At 41.2% G+C, this 17,822-nt stretch overlaps 3 protein-coding genes across 3 annotated transcripts; 2 read left to right on the top strand and 1 right to left on the bottom strand.

Moving 5' to 3' along the window:
* The first annotated feature begins 1,763 nt into the window (after positions 1–1,763).
* On the top strand, positions 1,764–2,973 carry LOC127763998 (uncharacterized protein At3g28850-like). The gene has a single exon (XM_052288801.1). The coding sequence runs from the start codon at positions 1,821–1,823 to the stop codon at positions 2,697–2,699; it is 879 nt and encodes a 292-aa protein (XP_052144761.1). The 5' UTR covers positions 1,764–1,820; the 3' UTR covers positions 2,700–2,973.
* A 141-nt stretch (positions 2,974–3,114) lies between these two features.
* Positions 3,115–4,756, bottom strand: LOC127763859 (uncharacterized). The gene is made up of 3 exons (XM_052288657.1): positions 4,482–4,756; positions 3,693–4,209; positions 3,115–3,614 (listed from the first exon to the last, which is right to left on the bottom strand). Exons 1-3 carry the CDS (start codon positions 4,663–4,665, stop codon positions 3,248–3,250), a joined length of 1,068 nt encoding a protein of 355 aa, XP_052144617.1. The 5' UTR covers positions 4,666–4,756; the 3' UTR covers positions 3,115–3,247.
* Positions 4,757–7,553: 2,797 nt separating this feature from the next.
* On the top strand, positions 7,554–17,670 carry LOC127763502 (kinesin-like protein KIN-6). Its single transcript, XM_052288228.1, has 24 exons — positions 7,554–8,018; positions 8,112–8,314; positions 8,488–8,608; positions 8,861–8,955; positions 9,173–9,308; positions 9,442–9,507; positions 9,650–9,712; positions 10,220–10,270; positions 10,873–10,955; positions 11,935–12,034; positions 12,386–12,440; positions 12,675–12,796; positions 13,280–13,516; positions 14,133–14,208; positions 14,291–14,370; positions 14,516–14,581; positions 14,779–14,893; positions 15,119–15,265; positions 15,341–15,426; positions 16,002–16,071; positions 16,204–16,295; positions 16,513–16,604; positions 16,727–16,799; positions 17,022–17,670. Exons 1-24 carry the CDS (start codon positions 7,590–7,592, stop codon positions 17,121–17,123), a joined length of 2,760 nt encoding a protein of 919 aa, XP_052144188.1. The 5' UTR covers positions 7,554–7,589; the 3' UTR covers positions 17,124–17,670.
* The last annotated feature ends 152 nt before the right edge of the window (positions 17,671–17,822 follow it).

The following is a 17,822-nucleotide window of genomic DNA, read 5'->3' as shown; positions in this document are numbered from 1 at the left end:
ATAAGACGAATGATCAAACGTTGATAAAAAAGTCAACAACGTCATACATTAAAATACGGATGGATTACTTTACCTCTTCCTATCTCTCTATCTTAAAAAAAACCAATCTAATATTAGATAAAATATTTTCTAATATACAATGTATTTAGATATGCTTATATCTAAATTTGTTATACTATAAAATATTAATCATATCTAATAATTAAGTCGATTTATTTTGGGATGGGGAGTAGTAATCATCACTTTGCCTTAATGGGAAGGAAATTAATGGGCCGGATGGAGCTACCGGATGGATGGATCGTGAATAAATTGATAGGAAAAAGTCCATTTGACCCCTAGCAATTGAATAGCTGGATTTGGGACCCTCTTTATTGGACTCAAATAAGTTGCTTTTTTTGTTTTTTAAAAGTCATAAGACATTTTTACACTATTAAGTAAACAAAATAAGCTGCTTTTTTGTTGTTTTTTGAAAAGTCATAAGACACTTTTACACTGTTAAGTAAAAAAACTAGCTTGGACCAGTTCTTTTTTCCCCTTACGTGTAATGAGGCAAGGGACTACTACTCCGTATTAGATTATGGCTTAGATAATCCACTACTCCAATATCTATATACCTAATTAAAAGATTCGTATTTTTCCTTTAGTCACACTTTTTTCCATCCATACGGTCCCGATTCCCTCCTATCTCAGCGCGTGAGTGCGTGGTTTTTGAAGAGAAACGGAATCGGACTACAAAACTATGGTTTCTCTTCCGACATCTATACGACATTGGTTTTGCTTTGATTATTGGAAAAACGGAAAGAAGAGAAGATAAGGATCAAAACCCTCAGTCAATTTTGAATTATCTCCAAAGATACGAACGGATTTTACGGAGGCGGCGGCTTCTGATGGTGTCGGGCAATTGCAGGCTAGGACGGAGGTAGGAGACGACACTGTGCACTGGGATCCACGCGACAGTGAGAGGAAGAGCAAGGGGACGCCGATTAGACTTTTGGTTGTTAGATGGGTCGGATGCGCTTGCAGGCCAAGGTGGAAGGAAGGAAAAAGGGCCGGCTCGGCTGCAGGCTAAGGAAATAAATGGGCTAAAAATGGCCCAGAGAGAAAGTATGGTTTTCATTTAGATTTTCATTTAAATAAAAACTAAAATGATGTTTGTATTGTTAAAATTAGTAATGGAGCTCAGAAAATTCCGAAAAATAAAATCAGATAATGTAATTAATCATGGAGAATTTAATAAAAATTAGTTCCAATATTTGGGAAATTTTATTACCCACATTTACCTTGATTTTCATGATCCTTTATTTTCTTCAACATCGTATACATGTATAATTGTGATTTCATATGTAACGGGAATGAAATAAAAATAGGAATAGAAATATATATTCTTTATATGAAGGATGGTGAAATTTGTATTTTAATTAATTACATAATGTAAATCTTTCTCGACTTTTTCTTAATTTTATCGTGTTTTATTCCTGTTGCAACGCACGGGCATTTTTTCCAGTAAGCTAAAAGATCGGTTTAAAAGCTTAAAATAAAGAGGATTTAAATGATTACTTCTGGTAACTTAACTGGTGGTACAATCTTAAAGCATGGTAAGTTAGGCCCATACATGGTCATGCAGGAGTAGCCCAAGCCCAACGACCAGAGAGGCAGGCCCAATAGAGTAATGTAGGAGTAGTACAGTACAGTGCCATCCAATGGCATGGCGGTTTCAAGTTTTGAAATTTGAATGCATTCCTTTCTTCTTCACTTCTCTCCTTTCTCCTTAATCATCCTCGAATCGAATCCTTCCTTCCTACCATACCAATACCAATACCATGGGTTGCGCTGCCTCCGCGTTCGTGGACGACGACGACGACGATGACCGCCGCCGGCGCATCATCGGCGTCTCCGCCTCCCACATCGTCTCCCTCACCTCCTCCACTTACGGCATCCTCGACAACATTCTAGTATCATCAGCTCAATCCCAATCCCAATCCCCTACTAGGATTCCTCCTCCGCCCACGCCGCCTCCCCGACCCACCACCACCACCAACCCACCATGTGCAGCCCCGCCGGAGAAGCATCTGAAGAAGCAGGGCGAGGCGGAGGTCATCAACTCGTGGGAGCTCATGGCCGGTCTCCTCGACCCCGCCACCCCACAGAAACCACGGAGGCCCACGCACCACTCTCCTCCTCCTGCTCCTCCTGCTGGGGTTCTGCTCTACACCACCACGCTTCGCGGCGTGCGCGCCACCTTCGAGGCCTGCAACGCCGTCCGCGCCGCGCTCCACTCGCACGGCGTCGCCTTCCGGGAGCGCGACATCTCCATGGACCGCGGCTTCCGGGAGGAGTTGCGCCACCGCATCTCCCTCGACCACCACGACCGCGGGCCCCTGGTGCCACGGCTGTTCGTCCGGGGCAACCACGTCGGCGGCGCCGCGGAGGTGGCGCGCCTGGAGGAGGAGGGCAAGCTTGCGGCGCTGCTGGAGGGCCTGCCGAGGGCGCGCCCAGGTGGTGGCTGCTGCGACGGATGCGGCGGCATGCGATTCCTGCCCTGCTTCGACTGCAACGGCAGCCGCAAGCTCTGCTTCTCCCTCCCCACGCCGGTGCCGGCGGCGGCGGCTGCAAGGAGCAACAAGACGCGGGCGGTGGTGGTGGTGCGCTGCGGCGAGTGTAACGAGAACGGCCTCGTGCTTTGCCCAATCTGCTCCTAATTCTTTCTTTTCTTTTCGTTTTTTTTCTTCTTTTACTTACTACTCCACCTACCTCTAATTAATGATGAATTTGGATGTCTAGTTTTTGAATCCAACCCTTGATGGAATGAATAATCCAAGGATCTACTCAAGTAATTGGAATTGGAATGTACTACTCTACTACTAGTGGTAATTCCTCTACTTCTAGTGGAGTAGTCTGTAGTAGTAGCTCCCTGTTTAAATTAGTTTGAACAGCAAACGTTTTCTCTGCTCTGCTCTGCTTTTGTCGTATTGACTTGGTTTGACCGCGCGAGTGGAGTATAATAAATTGGCTGGTCAAGGGATGATGCTTCCAGTACATACGGTATGCATGTTCTGCTACTATTAGTTAATTAAGTAATAATAAAATTGAATCGATTGTAGTATAGTAGTAGTGTAGTATTAAAATCCATCCACCAATTAAGTATTGAGTCGAGACACTAGTAATACATTAGCGTAGCGAGTAATAAAATGAAAAACGAGTGCATTAGCGATCGAGTAAGCAAGCAGGTACTATATAGGAGTAGTAATTAGTTGCAGGGGGTGAGGTGGCAGGGCAGGTTGGAGTCGGAGTTGGCGCGGCGGAAGCGCGCACCCTCGAGGAGAAGCTTGTGGAGCGTGGGGGTGAGGAGGGCGGCGTTGATGTGGTCGATGACGCTGGCGGTGGTGGGGTACAGGAAGCCGGAGCCACTGGGGTTGTAGTAGGCATTGAGGAGCGCCGCCGTGGCCTCCCGCAGCAGCGTCCGGTACATGTCTCCCCTCCCGTCCAGCGCCTCCCGCAGCGTCATGTCGGGGCCGTACCTCTGCGCCGCGGCGGGGCCGAACGCCATGGCCACCGTCGTGTTGGGCGTCACCACCTTCCAGTTGCACCCGTGCAATCCAACGTCCGCCCACTTGCTGACGATCCATTTCATTTCATTAATCATCTATATGTTGTTCAAATTATTAAGGAAGGACTAGTAGATAGATACGTACTCGAAGGTGCAGGCGGAGCCCTGCGGCTGCGGTGGCGGTGGCGGCGGCGGCGGCGGCATGGTGTCAACGGGTAGCGAGGGTGGGGTCGGGCGCCAGATGGGCGGCAGGCGGCGAGGCCTGCGGCGCCAGAGGGGCGGGAGAGGGGGAGCCGGCGAGGACACGGGGGGCGGCGCGATGATTGGAGTCGGAATCGGAGAGGGGGCGAGCGCGAGGGCGGGAGGAGATGGAGATGTTAATGGAGATGGGCAGAAGTCCATGGGACGGAGCGGCTGGGAGAGGAGTGGGGGGACGGTGTAGAGGGCGAGGCCGAGCATGCGGAAGGCGAGGGTGAGGTCGCGAGGGGCGGTGGGGATGGCGGCGCCGCAGTGGCCGGTGGCCTGGACGACGCGCGCTGTGCAGCGGTTCATCTCGGGCGTGCCCTCCATGCGGACGGAGAATCCCCCGAACCAGTTGGTGTTGCACTCCCGCACCGTCACCGGGCTCTCCCCTCCGCCGCACTCGATCGCCACCCGCGCACCTGCACCCACCACAAATGCATTCCTTCCATTTTACAGCATATCCAAATTAACCACAAATTTCTGAAGGAAAGAATAATAAAGGAAGTAAAGTACTAATTGATCAGGTTAGGTAGGCAAGGACAATAGCATGCACTGCACACAGTAGAGTAGATGACAGACAGGTAGCTTGCTCAAGCCTCAAGCACGCCGCCGCCCCCATGATCATCGATCATCATGGATTATTGCAATCAAATTGTAGTATCTTTATATGCAAATGCAAAAGCAATCCAACCGTAGAGCGGGTAGTCGAAGAGGCCTCTGGCGCCGTCCTTGCACTGGTCGCAGAACACCATCCCGGCCACCACCGTGCTGCTGCTCCTGCTCCTCGTCGTCGTCGGCGGCGCCGCAGACCCTGCCGCCGCCTTCAGCACCACCAGCAGCGCCACCGCCTGCACATACCACCGATGCCTCGCCATCGTCCACGCTAGATATGATCTATCCGCGCGCGCTACCTGATGATGATGGAATACAACACACGCATCATCCTATATATGCTATGCGTCTGTGTGCGCGCCAGCTTTGTGTGAAGCCTGCCGCCCCCCCTTCCTTTTTATTTACTTACACTCCATTATTTAACACCAAAATGGCCTTTGCATGTCCTCCTTTTAACTATATACTACTACTACTAGTATTAACCTCTACTAGCTTTTTTTTCTTCTTCTCTACTCGATCTTCAGCCATAATACCAGTGCTATATATACATACAAATTATAAACTGCGGATATCACTTCCATTCATACAAAGGCCAGGTCACACAAACACACACACATAAGTGATGTCCGCAGTTTACGGGAGCGTATCCTATGCACACAGGCCCTCGTGTGTGCCTACCGTGTACACCAACTAAAAATTATCATAAAAAATTCTTAAAAAAATCACACATGTACTTCCAATAGTATTACATTTACGTGCAAAGTTGCATTTTAAAATTCATTATACATAGAGTAAAAAAAAGATAAAATTCTGACAGAATTACAATCTTAAAACTATCAGATATTTTTTTGTTACGGCTAAAATATAATAAATTAGTGGTTAAGATTTTATCTTTAAGTATAATACTATAAAATAGACCAAGAAACTCTGCTTCCTCACGAGTCCAAAGATCCTCGCTTCCGCATGATTTTCAAATTGATTGGTACAACTTCATGTTTATGGCAAGATCGAATCTTATGAAGTGGGTTGACTTTTTTCGCGAACGCGCAAAATGATTGCACGTAAATATATTAAAAGAAATTAAGTATGAAGTGGGACTGGGAGTATATGAACAAGGAGCAAACTTATGCCTCCAATGATGTTATTTAAGCTAGTTTGTATCAACAAGGATCTTGACCACAGTTTAAGTCTTGGGTGTATTTTGGTGTGAGGACGTGATGGGGCAGTTCGATGCGCACTATATACTTTGGGCAGGCTGGAAGTGGAGAACTTCAATTGAAGTGGATGACTCAAGGACAACAATACAAAGTCACTGTATCTCGCTTTGCTGGCCTTGATCCAGATGATCTCAACCGTACCAACATTCACAATGAGAAGCCCATATCCATTAACGGCACCATGTTCATGTATGCATTAGGCTTACCAATATTTGACAATTTATTAACAGTGAAATTTGGTAAGTCCGGAGTAGTCATCGGCTTAGAGTCAGCATCGGCTTTGAAGTCCTGAGATTAGTCGATGAGAGTTGTTAAGTCGTCAGTTGTCGGATTCTTGCTATATTCGGTTAAGGAAATTGATCTACTAAAGGAAGCTTATCCAGAAGAGACCGAGTTCAAAGAGAATGCGGCATGACAAGTTATCTATTAATTAGAAATAGTTTGTTAGTTTCCTTTAGGAAAGTGTGTTTAGTGTCCTATAAGGACTTTATCTTTTCCTTTTATCTTTAGGAAAGTTTCTTTCTTGTCCGACAAGGACTTGTATCAACACATGGGTATAAATATGTACACCCAGGGCCTATGTAATCTATACACACGTTCAATACAATTTCGGCGCATCGCCACCCTTTTGCTTTACTTTTGTTTTTACGTTCCGGCGGAACTTGGCACCCGACGCGGGGCTGCATCGTCTTCGATCTCCGGCGAAGGGATAAGTCCAATGTTCCACCGGTCCAGGCAATTGTATCGTCTACGTCGGCGTCGTTCAAGGCTGCATCATTACATTCGACCTCTTGGATTACTCTGGTTTGGATAATATATTTGCCTGGCTATTTATCATATGTCTATGTTAATCTAGTCTTAGCATCTCAATTTAGCTCTATCGGCTGCTTCTCGCTTTAGGGTTTATGCCGGTATCGGCTAAATCGTCATGCTAGATTAGATTAGCTTATACATCTACCACCCTGAAAACTCAGTCAACGGCTTGATTGTCTAGATATTATGTTTCTTTTTCATACTTAGTGCTGCATCAGTTAAGTTTGATCTACTAAGTCGTGCTTAGAACCATAATCTCTAGCCTGCTTCTTGAATGCCAATAAGGGTTTCATCGGGGTTTCAGCCGGTGAGTTATCTGGACGTTGCATCGGCTCATAAGGATTGCATATATATATATATATATATATAAGTTGGATTTAGCAGATGACAACAAAGGTTTCACTGTTTAATCTAATCTTTGTGGATTTCATGACATCGTACCTCCAGCCGATGTGTGCTTTAACTTTCGGATCGATGCTTATTTATCATATCATTTTTTACCGATTGGTTTATACTGGATTATATTGTTATTTTATTACATCATCATCAGCTGATTGCCTTTATATCATCATTTACATTGGACATATAGCCGATTGCTTAAACCGTATCGCTATCGGCTGGTATCGGCATCGGCTATTATCGGCTATCGGTTGGAACTACTCCATCGGCTTGTCAGCCGATCGCCTGTTTTGATCTACTATTTGCATATCTTGTCAGTTGCAGGATCAAACTAACTAGCACGCCCTCATATCACCAACCTTTGGACCTGCACAGGAGCTAAGCAGATCTCCCAGTCCTCGTGTTTTACGTCAACACAATTTTAATAGTGTTTAGTGTCTATTTGGTTTGAAACCAAATTTTAGCATGTCTAAGAAAATGGGCATTCCAATAGTGAACTTATGCTATTTTGGCTTCAATCCAAACACAACTTTGCCTTACTAAAATTAGTCATACCAAAACTTACAAAAATTTGGCATTAAAAAAAATTTAGTAATGCCTATATAGAACACCAACCAAACCAACCCTAATTCTCAAATCCTCCAATCAAACCGAGATAAAAAATGTTCAAATATTTTAAACTTTCATTTCTTCCCTCAGACTCCCCCGAAACAAAAGAAAAGTGTAGTTTGAGCGGAGGGAGTTGGCTTCAAAATGGAATGGTGAGGCTGAGCACCAAACCCCCAAACCCCAAAGTCGAGATGAATTTGAAGGAGCCCCCCATCACCGGCGCCGGCGCTGGCGCGGCGGCTTCTCCGCCTGCTCCGAGCACCCTCCGGCGGAACCCTCCACGCAGCGCGAGGCCTCCCCCCACCCCTCTCCCCAATTCCAAACCCTCCCAAATCTCTCGCTTGCTCGAGGAGGCGGCGGAGCGGCTCAAGGTGTTCCTCCGCATCCGCCCCCTCCCGCTCCCGGAGCGCAAGGGCAAGGCCAAGTCCCCAACTAATCCCAAGCAAGTGTGCCTCGTCGCCAACTCCCCCAACTCCGTCGCGCTCACCGTCCCGCATTCCAAGCTCCTCGACCCCAAGCGCGGCCGCACCGAGGTCTTCGACGGCTTCTCCTCCGTCTTCTCACCCGATTCCTCACAGGTGAGGTTTTCGTTGCGTTCTGACTGCATCCATCCATCGTGTTAAGTTTGTAGATGATCTTCTACTATATATCTAGTACTCCAATATATGCAGCATGATGTATTTAGTCAAGTGATGAATCCGCTGGTGGATGACTTCTTGTTGGGAGGAAAGAGTGGCCTTCTGGTTGCAATGGGTCCCACTGGCTCTGGAAAGACCCATACTGTCTTTGGCTCCCCAAGGAATCCTGGACTTGTACCACTCACGCTACGCCGCATCTTCTCTCCAACAACACATGAACCCTTCAGCAAACTACGGTATTACACTCTTTTTAAGCCAAAACCTACATTGTCATTCAACATAATTCCAATAACAAATGCTTTCATCATTTTAATATTTCTCTTAACCATGTTCATATCTAAATTCTAACACTACCATGGAGGACGGAAGCCTTTTAAATTCCATATCACATCTCTTCTCATAACTACAGATCATTTTGCTTCTCAATGTTCGAGATACTTTCTGAGGGAAAAGGAGAGCGGATTCTTGACCTACTGTCTGATGCGACCGACCTTGTTCTCCAGCAGTCAACAATTAAAGGTCTTAAAGAGGTATGTTGGAAACATTAACCTAGGATGTGCACCTCATCTTTTCGGTCATTTCAAATGGTCTGGCTGTGACTTCCTGTTAATTATTCCGATTGGATGAAAACTTCCTAATCCAACTCATGTCAGGAGTTTACTCTGCTTTCTGTGATTCCGGAGCACAAACCATAGTCAGGGGGAAGGCCCATTCCATTTGAACTACATTAGTGCTGATACCAATGTGCTTGGTACCATGCAATAAGTTCATTTGTTCTGCAGGTATCCGTTGAAAATTTTGCGGATGCTGAGGCCTTACTTTTATCTGGGATGCTGAAGCGTACCACAGCTGCAACAAATGCTAACAGCAAGTCAAGGCATGTTTTCCTTATAAATTTCTTCATATGATCTTCACTAACCAAAAAACTTTATCCTGGATATATCTATTTTACTTTCAAGGTTTTCTTTTCCTAATGATGGTAGAGATGCTGTGTTTTCTTTCCTTTTTCTTTCTACCATATAGTTCTTTGCTTTCTATTTTGAGCATTTGTTCTAATTTTTGATCTACTAATTTACGCTTATGTTGTCTTGCAGTCGATCGCAGTGCATTATCACTATACGTGCTGTTCATAAAAGCTCTGATGCAGAAAGTGAGAATTCGCTTAATAATGCTGTCCTGACCATAGCAGACCTTGCGGGGGCAGAGCGGGAAAGGAGAACTGGAAATCAAGTTTGTTTCTTGATCAATGGTCCCTCCCCCTATAATATAGATTAGTAGATAGAACATATGAAGCATGCACAACACCTTTTCTTTTATGGGATGCCATCTTTTGTGTACATTTCTCTTACTCTTTCATTTACAGGGTACACGATTGCTAGAGAGTAATTTCATCAACAATACATCCATGGTTTTTGGTCTCTGTTTGAGGGTATGGCCAAATGGATTTTCTTTAGTAGCTCCTTTTTCCATCTGGAGGTGGTTGCAGAAATACTAAGTTATGTTTTGCATACTCAGATCAGTAAGTCATGCTTGCTAATGCATGCTTTTTTAAATATCTTTTGGAACTGCAGTCTTTGTTAGAGCATCAGAAAAACAAGAAGAAACCCTTGGAGAAGCACTTCAAGAACTCAATGGTATGTCTGCTGACACAACATATTCTTTTGAGACAAGCAAAACATGGATTTGAATCTTGCCTCTTTCTATCCTTTTTTGCCCTTTGGTGTGTAATCACCATTTCTTTCCCTAATTATGGTCATCAAATGATGTTTTACATAGATCCTCTATTTGTAGTGAGGAATCTGAAGAACAGATCTAAAGGTCAACAAGGCAATTTACAATTGATAAATCTTGCTTAGCACTTTTTTCGGTGGTCTCACATCAATTGATTTTCTATATTTTGTTATATAACTAATGACATTGGTTCCATGTATAGTGAGCTAGTTTGTTGATGAAATGCAAAAACTAATTTTCACATTCTATTCCTGATGACTTATTTTTCTGCTCTCAAAACTTTTTTATGCAATAAGTTTAAAGTTCAAACAACATTTTATGATTCACCAGTTGTAGCAATTGAAGATTAATTTGAAACGGAATTTTATTTTTATTTCTTCTAAATCTTTTGTAATTTTGATTTTTGATAGTTGACAAGGTACTTGAGAGACTACCTGGAAGGAAGGAAGAAAATGACTCTGGTATGTTATTTGCACCTAAATTAATTGTCCATTCTTATTGAAATCTCCTGAAATGATGCGCTTCACCTTCACTTATAGGCTACATTTTTTAAAAAATGTTTTGATGTGCTTTATACTTTATCCGTCACAAATTAAGCAATGCATTGGACCTGACACAGTTCCCAAAGCTCTTTGATCCCAAATTTTGTAGCGATATATTTATCAAATCAAGGAAATGTTGGTTTACTGACATCTAAAAAATTCGAGTTTACCCTCCTTTTTTTTGTGGTGGTGGTGGTTGGGGTTATGGTTAGTGAAAGTACAAAAGTTTGATCCTAGAACACCACTTATTTTTGTGTAGAGGAAGTACTATCTTTGAAGGAACAAGTTCATCACTCAAAAGATAACATAATAAGATAGATCCAAATTGAAGCGAGCACTTATTTGTGATTATTCGTAGTGCCTCCTAATGTAAGGATGGTTGGCTGCATCCATAACAGTGCCTATGCTCATTTATGTGCTGCAATGACATTTGCAGCCTGCTATGTTATTTATTTATCACTTTTGCTGTGTGGTCTATGTGTCGAGTTTTTTTTTTAATCGTGATTTTTCTTATTTTTCAGATTTTGAATGTGAAACCAGGAGATGATGATTATTTGGATACATCTTTTTTGCTAAGACAAGCATCTCCGTACATGAAAATAAAGTACTCCCCTTACAATCATTGACAGAATTGTCTTATGAGAGTAAAAAATATTTTGTAAGCTGCATCTTATTTAACCAGATAGGATTCTAGTGCAGTTGATTCTTTTTAAAAAACCGCTCTAAGCCTATTCTCTATTTGTTATGTTGGTCATAACAGCAGTTACTCATTATTTTGAGGAATTAGACACATGAAGGGAGATAAACTTGAATACATACATAATCTTGACTTTAGGGAAGTAGGAAACAATTTTACATTTGCTCTACATATGACCTATGGTATGAATGCTGGAAAATGCAAAAGGAATTGCAAGTGAAATACTGAAATTATATGGTGCATGTAAAAATTGCCTAATAAATTACACAAAGCTTCTTGGTGGTGTTTCCTCTGTTTGTTTTCCAATACTGTTAGGGTGAGCATTTCTAGTTGAAAGGGTCATATTTTAAGATATCAGCAGTTAGGAACTTTAGATCATGGGACGTAACCCTAGAATGGAGGAAATGCATTGAGGGAAGCGATATATGACTAATTTAATCCACATCTTTTCAATAATGTGTTTGTACTAAAACAAAATCTCAGTAGCAAGTACTTCATTTATACATGTTCTTTTGAAGGTATTCATTATTTATTTTCTATTTGATATCCAACATCAGAAAATATTGCCAGGTTTCAATTTCCTAAGGAATTTTTCCTATGGAGCCCTTTGATTCGTAGGAAAGGATAGGACATTTTCCATAGGATTGCATTCCTATGGTTCAATTTCATAGGAAAATAAGCAAGAGGTCCAACCTCTTGGAAACTTTCCTTTGCTTTGTTAGTTTCCTGTGATGCTATCAAAGGGCTCCATCTTCATCTTTCCTGTGTTTTCCATTCCTGTAGGATTGGAGAAACATGCAACTTCAATTCTTGCGTTTTTCCTATTCCTGTGTTATTCCTATCCTGTGTTTCAAAGGGGCCCTGGTTTTATTTTGCTATCTTTCAGGTATACCAACCTTGAGGACTCTTCTGAATTGGTTTCCCAAAAGAGAAGCAGTGCTTCCCTGATTTGCCAAGAGAACACGAAAAAGAGGAAGATTCATAAGGTTGAAGTTTTTGCAGTATGGATGTAATTTTTACTAAGCTTTCCACTTGTTCATTTTGGCCCATCTAACTTATTAATTCTCCATAGTGCTTCAAACAAGCTGATCAATTTAAAACCTTGAAGTCCTGATTTATCATTGACCCAATTTTTAGTGTTTAATTACAATCCTGTACCATAAGTACTAAAGGACCACATAGTCTTGAGTCTTGACTGCCCTCACATCACTCAAACCTCATCATGTTCTGATCCATATTTCCCTCAAACAAGTTCTTATATAATTATGTCTGCTATAGTTATTTCATATCTTAGTCAGAACTCAGAAGGCACTATAATCTATGCTATATTTATGCAGGTCGCAGGAAAGGATGACATTGATAAGGATGATGGTGTTACAATTTCTGAAAAAGGTTCTATTCACCTATATTAATATTTCATTTGTTTCAATATCACATGTTTTTTTTGGCACAGTTCATTTTCGGTCTCAGTAGTCAGTACTATTATTGACTCTTACTTGTCTGTAGTCATAGTTCTGACCCTTTGCTTTGCATAACTCGTAATAAATATTTCTCTTATCTTCAGTGTAATAAAGTAAGAGAATAACAACATTCACCTCATACTGTTTATTTCATATATTTGCGCAGATGAGTCACAGTACAAGCTTCTTAATTCAGAATTGCGAAGAGTTTCGAGAAATGAAGAAATAATGACAAACTTTGCCAGGGCTTTATGGACTGTTTTAAAGCAGTATAAACAAAAACTTTTGGTAATTTCCTGCCTTTATATTGCTTATCTCTGTTTAATTGACCAGAATGTGGAATATTGATGTCTGTCTTCAATGTGGTAAGTTCTAAGGATGGGTAGTGAAGTCAAGTAAGGAACATAACATGCTTGAAGTGGGATTTATTGTTGTATATCTAGTGCTCTTGAAATTTCACTGTTTTTAGTTGTTAATGAAACTAGATATAAACCTTGTGTGTCGCCATGTGAAATTAGCGTGACAAAATGGTTAACATGAGGTCCGAGGTGGATTTGAATTATAGCTAGACGGCTTGGCTTTGTGGTACAATCTACACCCTACTACCCTAGATCAATTATCAAAATGCTAGAAAATTATGATGATGTGCTTTTGTGAGAAAAGTAGAAATGCCATAATTTCACTTAGTAGGTTTATATTGTATGGGATATATAGATCAATAAATTCACCATATATTTTTTTTCCTTTTTTAATTCACATGTTTGCCTGTAGGAGTCTGAGAATGCTGTTGAGAGCACAAGAGAATTGCTTAGATCTAAAGACATCAAAATTATGGAGCTGGAGAAGAAGTTGAAGGTTCTAAGTTGTTCATGCAAGAAATTTCCAGCTGTTGAAAATACCTTTGTTGAGCAAAACAATGATGTGTCTTCTGGTCAAGTGGCTCAAAGTTTTGTTTCTCTATCAAGTCAAACTGATCTTGTATCTATTGACTCTGCTCTAAACAAATCTGTAAGTTAAAGAAACTTCAAACAGGAAAACCTCACATTTGGTTTTTTACTTAGATTTTCATTGAGTGCCTTTTAACTAAAGTAATGTTTGAATAAGTATGTCTTGGATCTAAAGCTCTACAAGCAAACAGAGTGCTTAACACTCCTTGTATCTTTTATTCCATCAAACTCTGTAGATATGCTGTTAGGCTTTAGAAGGGCTGTCACAATGTTTACGTCAGATTAAACTTACTGTAATGAGTTGATACCTGGTGCAGTTGAGCATGCTTAAAACTTCAATGTCATAAAATCTCATGCTCTGGTTGCATCGAACAGCAGCCTGTTCCTAACCCTTCATTTCCTTTGATAGTTACGATCTTCTGCCCTTTGGATTGTTTTTTACATAGCGCACCATTTTTTTTCTTTATGTACTACTTGTGCCTAATGGGAAGCATAATATCTCCCCTTTTATGCCTGCACGCCAATAGTCTATATTCAATAAGATGCAGTTTCTTAATTTTTAGGGCATGTTATATGCAAAGTTCAAATGCAGATATAAATGAGGTTGGAGCTTTCTTGATAATATTCTTTTGCATGTTATACAGCATAGCACTAAGCGAACTTCTTTTTTCCTACAGTTAGCAGTAGAAGAGGTCTCAGAAGAATCTACAGGTCATGGCCCTGAAAGGTCTTCAGATTATGATGACAAGACAGGTTACATTTCCATGGTGTACATGTTCAGGACAATATCATCATATGGTTCTCATAGGCCTGAGAATCCATTTTTCTATAACAGGGACAGGGGGATCTGATGTTTGTGATACTTCTATTATTAAGCTGATAGCGGAAGAAGAATTGTGCTCCGGAGATTGTAAGGTATGATACTTACTGGTTTGGACCTTTGGACCCTCATGGAGAAATGCTCATGTAGTTCTTTTTCAAAAAGATGTCATGATGTTGATACTCGAGGAACATTGCTGCATCTTTTACTGACATATGGACCATCATCCTGTTCTTTTAGCCAGAGAAAGCAAGTAGTTCCGATGCTTTTATTCCTGAGCATGATGTGGAAAAAGAAAACATTGGGGTAATATGTACTCTATCTCTCTCCCTCTTTCTCACACATGCGTAGAAGAATCTTGTTTTACCTTGGATTTTCAAGTACCACTCAGTCTCTTATTAAGGTTTTTTAGAGATGTTTACTGGAACACTTGAAAAAAGAGAGTATAATCTATCTTGACTGTACAAGTGGATAAACCATATCTTACTTTTCTCTTTTTTTAGATAGTGGTACAGGTGCTTGATAAGAAGTTGGATAGGTCTGAAAGTTGCTCTGATGGTGGTGGTGTCACACATTCATCCAGTAGTTTGGATCATCCATCTGATCAAAGCTTTACAGGTTCTTAAAGTTTCTATGTTTTTCTTCCTGCTGAATAATTTAACATGGTAACACTCACACAATAGAATAAAATTAGGAAACATATTTCTTCTGATGTGGAAATTAGAGTTCCATTTAAAGATCGTGGTACCATTTTTGCAAGGGAAGTCCTTTCTGTGTGACTTCTAAAAATAAAAATATTGTGTAGACAATAAGGTCAACTGACACAAAAGGTCACTTGTGCAGATACATGCCTACAGAATGAAAGCGCAAACCTGTCTCCACAATTTATTGGTGCTAGCAAGAAATCTCCCATAGAGCAAAGTGAAGAAGAAAGGGAAGAGATACACAATATAACAACGGAGGGGATTCAACAGAATGTTCACACAAGAGGTTAACAAGTTCCATGTTGCAATATTTTGCTCATGATGCACCATTTTATCACAATTTTGTTGGATCTTTTGACAGGGGTGAAACATCATAGTACTCCAAGTTGTTCCCAAGAAGTGAACTCTGGCTCATTACATGTTAGCTCCAGTCAGTTGCAAGGGATGGTATGGAACAATTTAATATTTTAATTCTTTTTGTATCTTTGTACGTATCTTTGTATTGTTCTTAGCACAATCAAGCAGTTTGTTGCATCAAACAGTTATCCATTTGTACATTTGAGTTTTCCACCTTTGATTTGTTCGTTGGGTTTTTCTATTATGGGAGTTTGGGGAGGGTAGTGAACTGGTGATGGCTGCCATTGGGGGTTTAGAAGGGGATGTTTCTTGCTAGGCTGGGAAGAGAGCTCTTGGGAAGAAAGAAGAGATTGATTCTTTAGAGCTATGGAAGTATGGGGATGTGGAGCGTAATGCATATTCTATTTTCACTGTGGTACTGAGCTCCTTCAAAGTTCCAAAAATAACACAATAATATCCTAGTCAAGTTGTAGAACACTGTCCATAATCCCTTTGTGCACTGAAAATATTTCCTTACATAATCAAGGTTAGCTGCTATTCTTATTCTTTTAATCTATTTCTCAGGATGAAATATGATTGCATGCAAGTGGCGCTTCTTCTTTCTATGCTAAATCGTTGTTGCCTTGTTGGAAAGTCTAAGACATATGTTTGTGCCTTTTCTTTAGGGTGCTCTTCAGCAGGATCCTCAGTCAGAAAGATGCAAGCCAACAGTAGAAATAACCATTGTGGAATATGGTATGTAATGTGTAATATCTCATAAAACAAAAGCATTGGTCGTGCTTAATTTGGTGTGGGCATGTTGTATATGATTGTCTATATCCTTCTGAAATGTTGTATTACATTATCAATGGAACACAATTTTTGTAGGCTGTGCTCAACCTCCACATGTAGTGGATGATCATGGAGGCATGTATCCATGTACTCTAAATGGAAAATCTTCCCCAAGGAAAGCTCCAATAGTAAGATCATTACTGTCTAGTCTGGGGCGGATGGCACTTCTTTGCTTGTTGCATTATGATGAAAAATATAATGCCAAGTCTATAAACACTTGGAGATATTCTACTGGAATATTGTTAGTTAAGAAGTAAAAAGAAAAACGACATGCTCTGTTAGGCTAGTTTCTTTTTATTGTCGCCCTTTCTAATAGTCATATTTTGTTATGGTTATCGTTCGAAGTCTCCAACCAAGGACAATCAGGCTGAAAAACTGACAGATAAAATAGAGGATCTCTCTGCTTCTAAGCCTTGCAATAGAAAGAACACTAGAAGGTGAGTACTTCAGAAATGTTTTTTCTTGCATAATTACTGCTTAAGAGTCTTGCTTTTTGTGTCCCGCAAAAAAAAGCATGCTTGTCATGGAATTAAAGTTTACCTTTCATTCCCTCGACCAGGAGATTGCAGCCTGTGTCAGCTATGATGCTCAAAGAATTCACAGGTCCTGATATATTTGTGGATACCAGAAAGGTACGTCTCTTTGAAACCTCAGCAACAATTGGAACCACATCCAAGTGTTTCACAATAATGGGGCGGCTAAATCTAAGCTCTGGTTGATCGCTGATGCAGATGGCTTGTTAAGCGCTGATTCATGACATTATTTATAGCTAGCGGCAAAACCACTGTCTGTTTGATGCACAATTGGTTTGATTTGGATTAGCTGCTGACAAAGTGTAGGCGTGGTTGGTGCAGGAAGAAAAAGTGAAATCGTCAAGAGATGCAATGGGGAGATCCGACAAGCTTATTCGACTGTTGACAGACCACCCACCCCGTGCCCGTGGACGAGCCCAGTAGTAGCTTCTTTCTTCTCTTTTGGTCGTGGAGGTGTCCTGAGCTGCCTCTCTACTTTCTTTCTTTCTTGTTTACAAGGTCGATCGGAAGATGTTATTTCGTAGGATGTTCACTCATTTTGCGGTACCAATCACGTACTACTACTTCCACGGTTGTCTTTTGCAGTACCTGCTTGTTCATCTTTTATCGACCTTTTGACGTGTGGGTACATGCGCCTGTGCTCATGCGAATATACATTTCTATGTAAATATGCACTCGTTGCGTATGCGCAATGCAGTTCAAATGTAAATAGGGAGGCAATTCTCGTCATTGTACATCTGTTTAATCCTTACTTCGCTTTATAAACTGCTATACCTTGCTTATAGTGCTCCTAACCTTAATAACCCAGGGAAGATAAGTTAGACAGTGGAATCCCTTGGTTGGTTTTATACTTCAGAATGGTAATAATAATATAGGTCAACAAAGATTTTAAGGGGATGGGTAACCGTTTTCATGTTATGAAAACATTCGTAAATAATAACCAAAGACTCGAGCTGGTAGGGGTTGCAAGTTAACCTTGCAAGTTATCCCAAGTATACATGTTGTCATAATACTGTACAGATGGTAAGATTTTACAAATTGTTGCTGTGGAATATTGAGGCTAAGTTATATTTTCAAGACATTTGTAATGGAATAACAAGTATTTGATATCAAAGTTTTAAA

Source organism: Oryza glaberrima, chromosome 2 (genome assembly GCF_000147395.1).
Source record: "Oryza glaberrima chromosome 2, OglaRS2, whole genome shotgun sequence".
Taxonomy (NCBI): domain Eukaryota; kingdom Viridiplantae; phylum Streptophyta; class Magnoliopsida; order Poales; family Poaceae; genus Oryza; species Oryza glaberrima.
The sequence above is the reverse complement of the archived record's forward strand: the minus strand, read 5'-3'. Positions and strand labels throughout refer to the sequence as shown.

Bases quoted from the DNA above. Each gene is read 5' to 3' on its own strand.
- LOC127763859 (XM_052288657.1), bottom strand. From the start codon at position 4,665: ATGGCGAGGCATCGGTGGTATGTGCAGGCGGTGGCGCTGCTGGTGGTG. The intron at 4,210-4,481 runs GTTGGATTGCTT...TGGTGGGTGCAG, and splicing joins CTTCGACTACCCGCTCTACG to GTGCGCGGGTGGCGATCGAG. The intron at 3,615-3,692 runs GTACGTATCTAT...ATGGATCGTCAG, and splicing joins GGCTCCGCCTGCACCTTCGA to CAAGTGGGCGGACGTTGGAT.
- LOC127763502 (XM_052288228.1), top strand. From the start codon at position 7,590: ATGGTGAGGCTGAGCACCAAACCCCCAAACCCCAAAGTCGAGATGAAT. The intron at 9,309-9,441 runs GTTTGTTTCTTG...TTTCATTTACAG, and splicing joins AAAGGAGAACTGGAAATCAA to GGTACACGATTGCTAGAGAG. The intron at 16,072-16,203 runs GTATGTAATGTG...CAATTTTTGTAG, and splicing joins AATAACCATTGTGGAATATG to GCTGTGCTCAACCTCCACAT.
- LOC127763998 (XM_052288801.1), top strand. From the start codon at position 1,821: ATGGGTTGCGCTGCCTCCGCGTTCGTGGACGACGACGACGACGATGAC.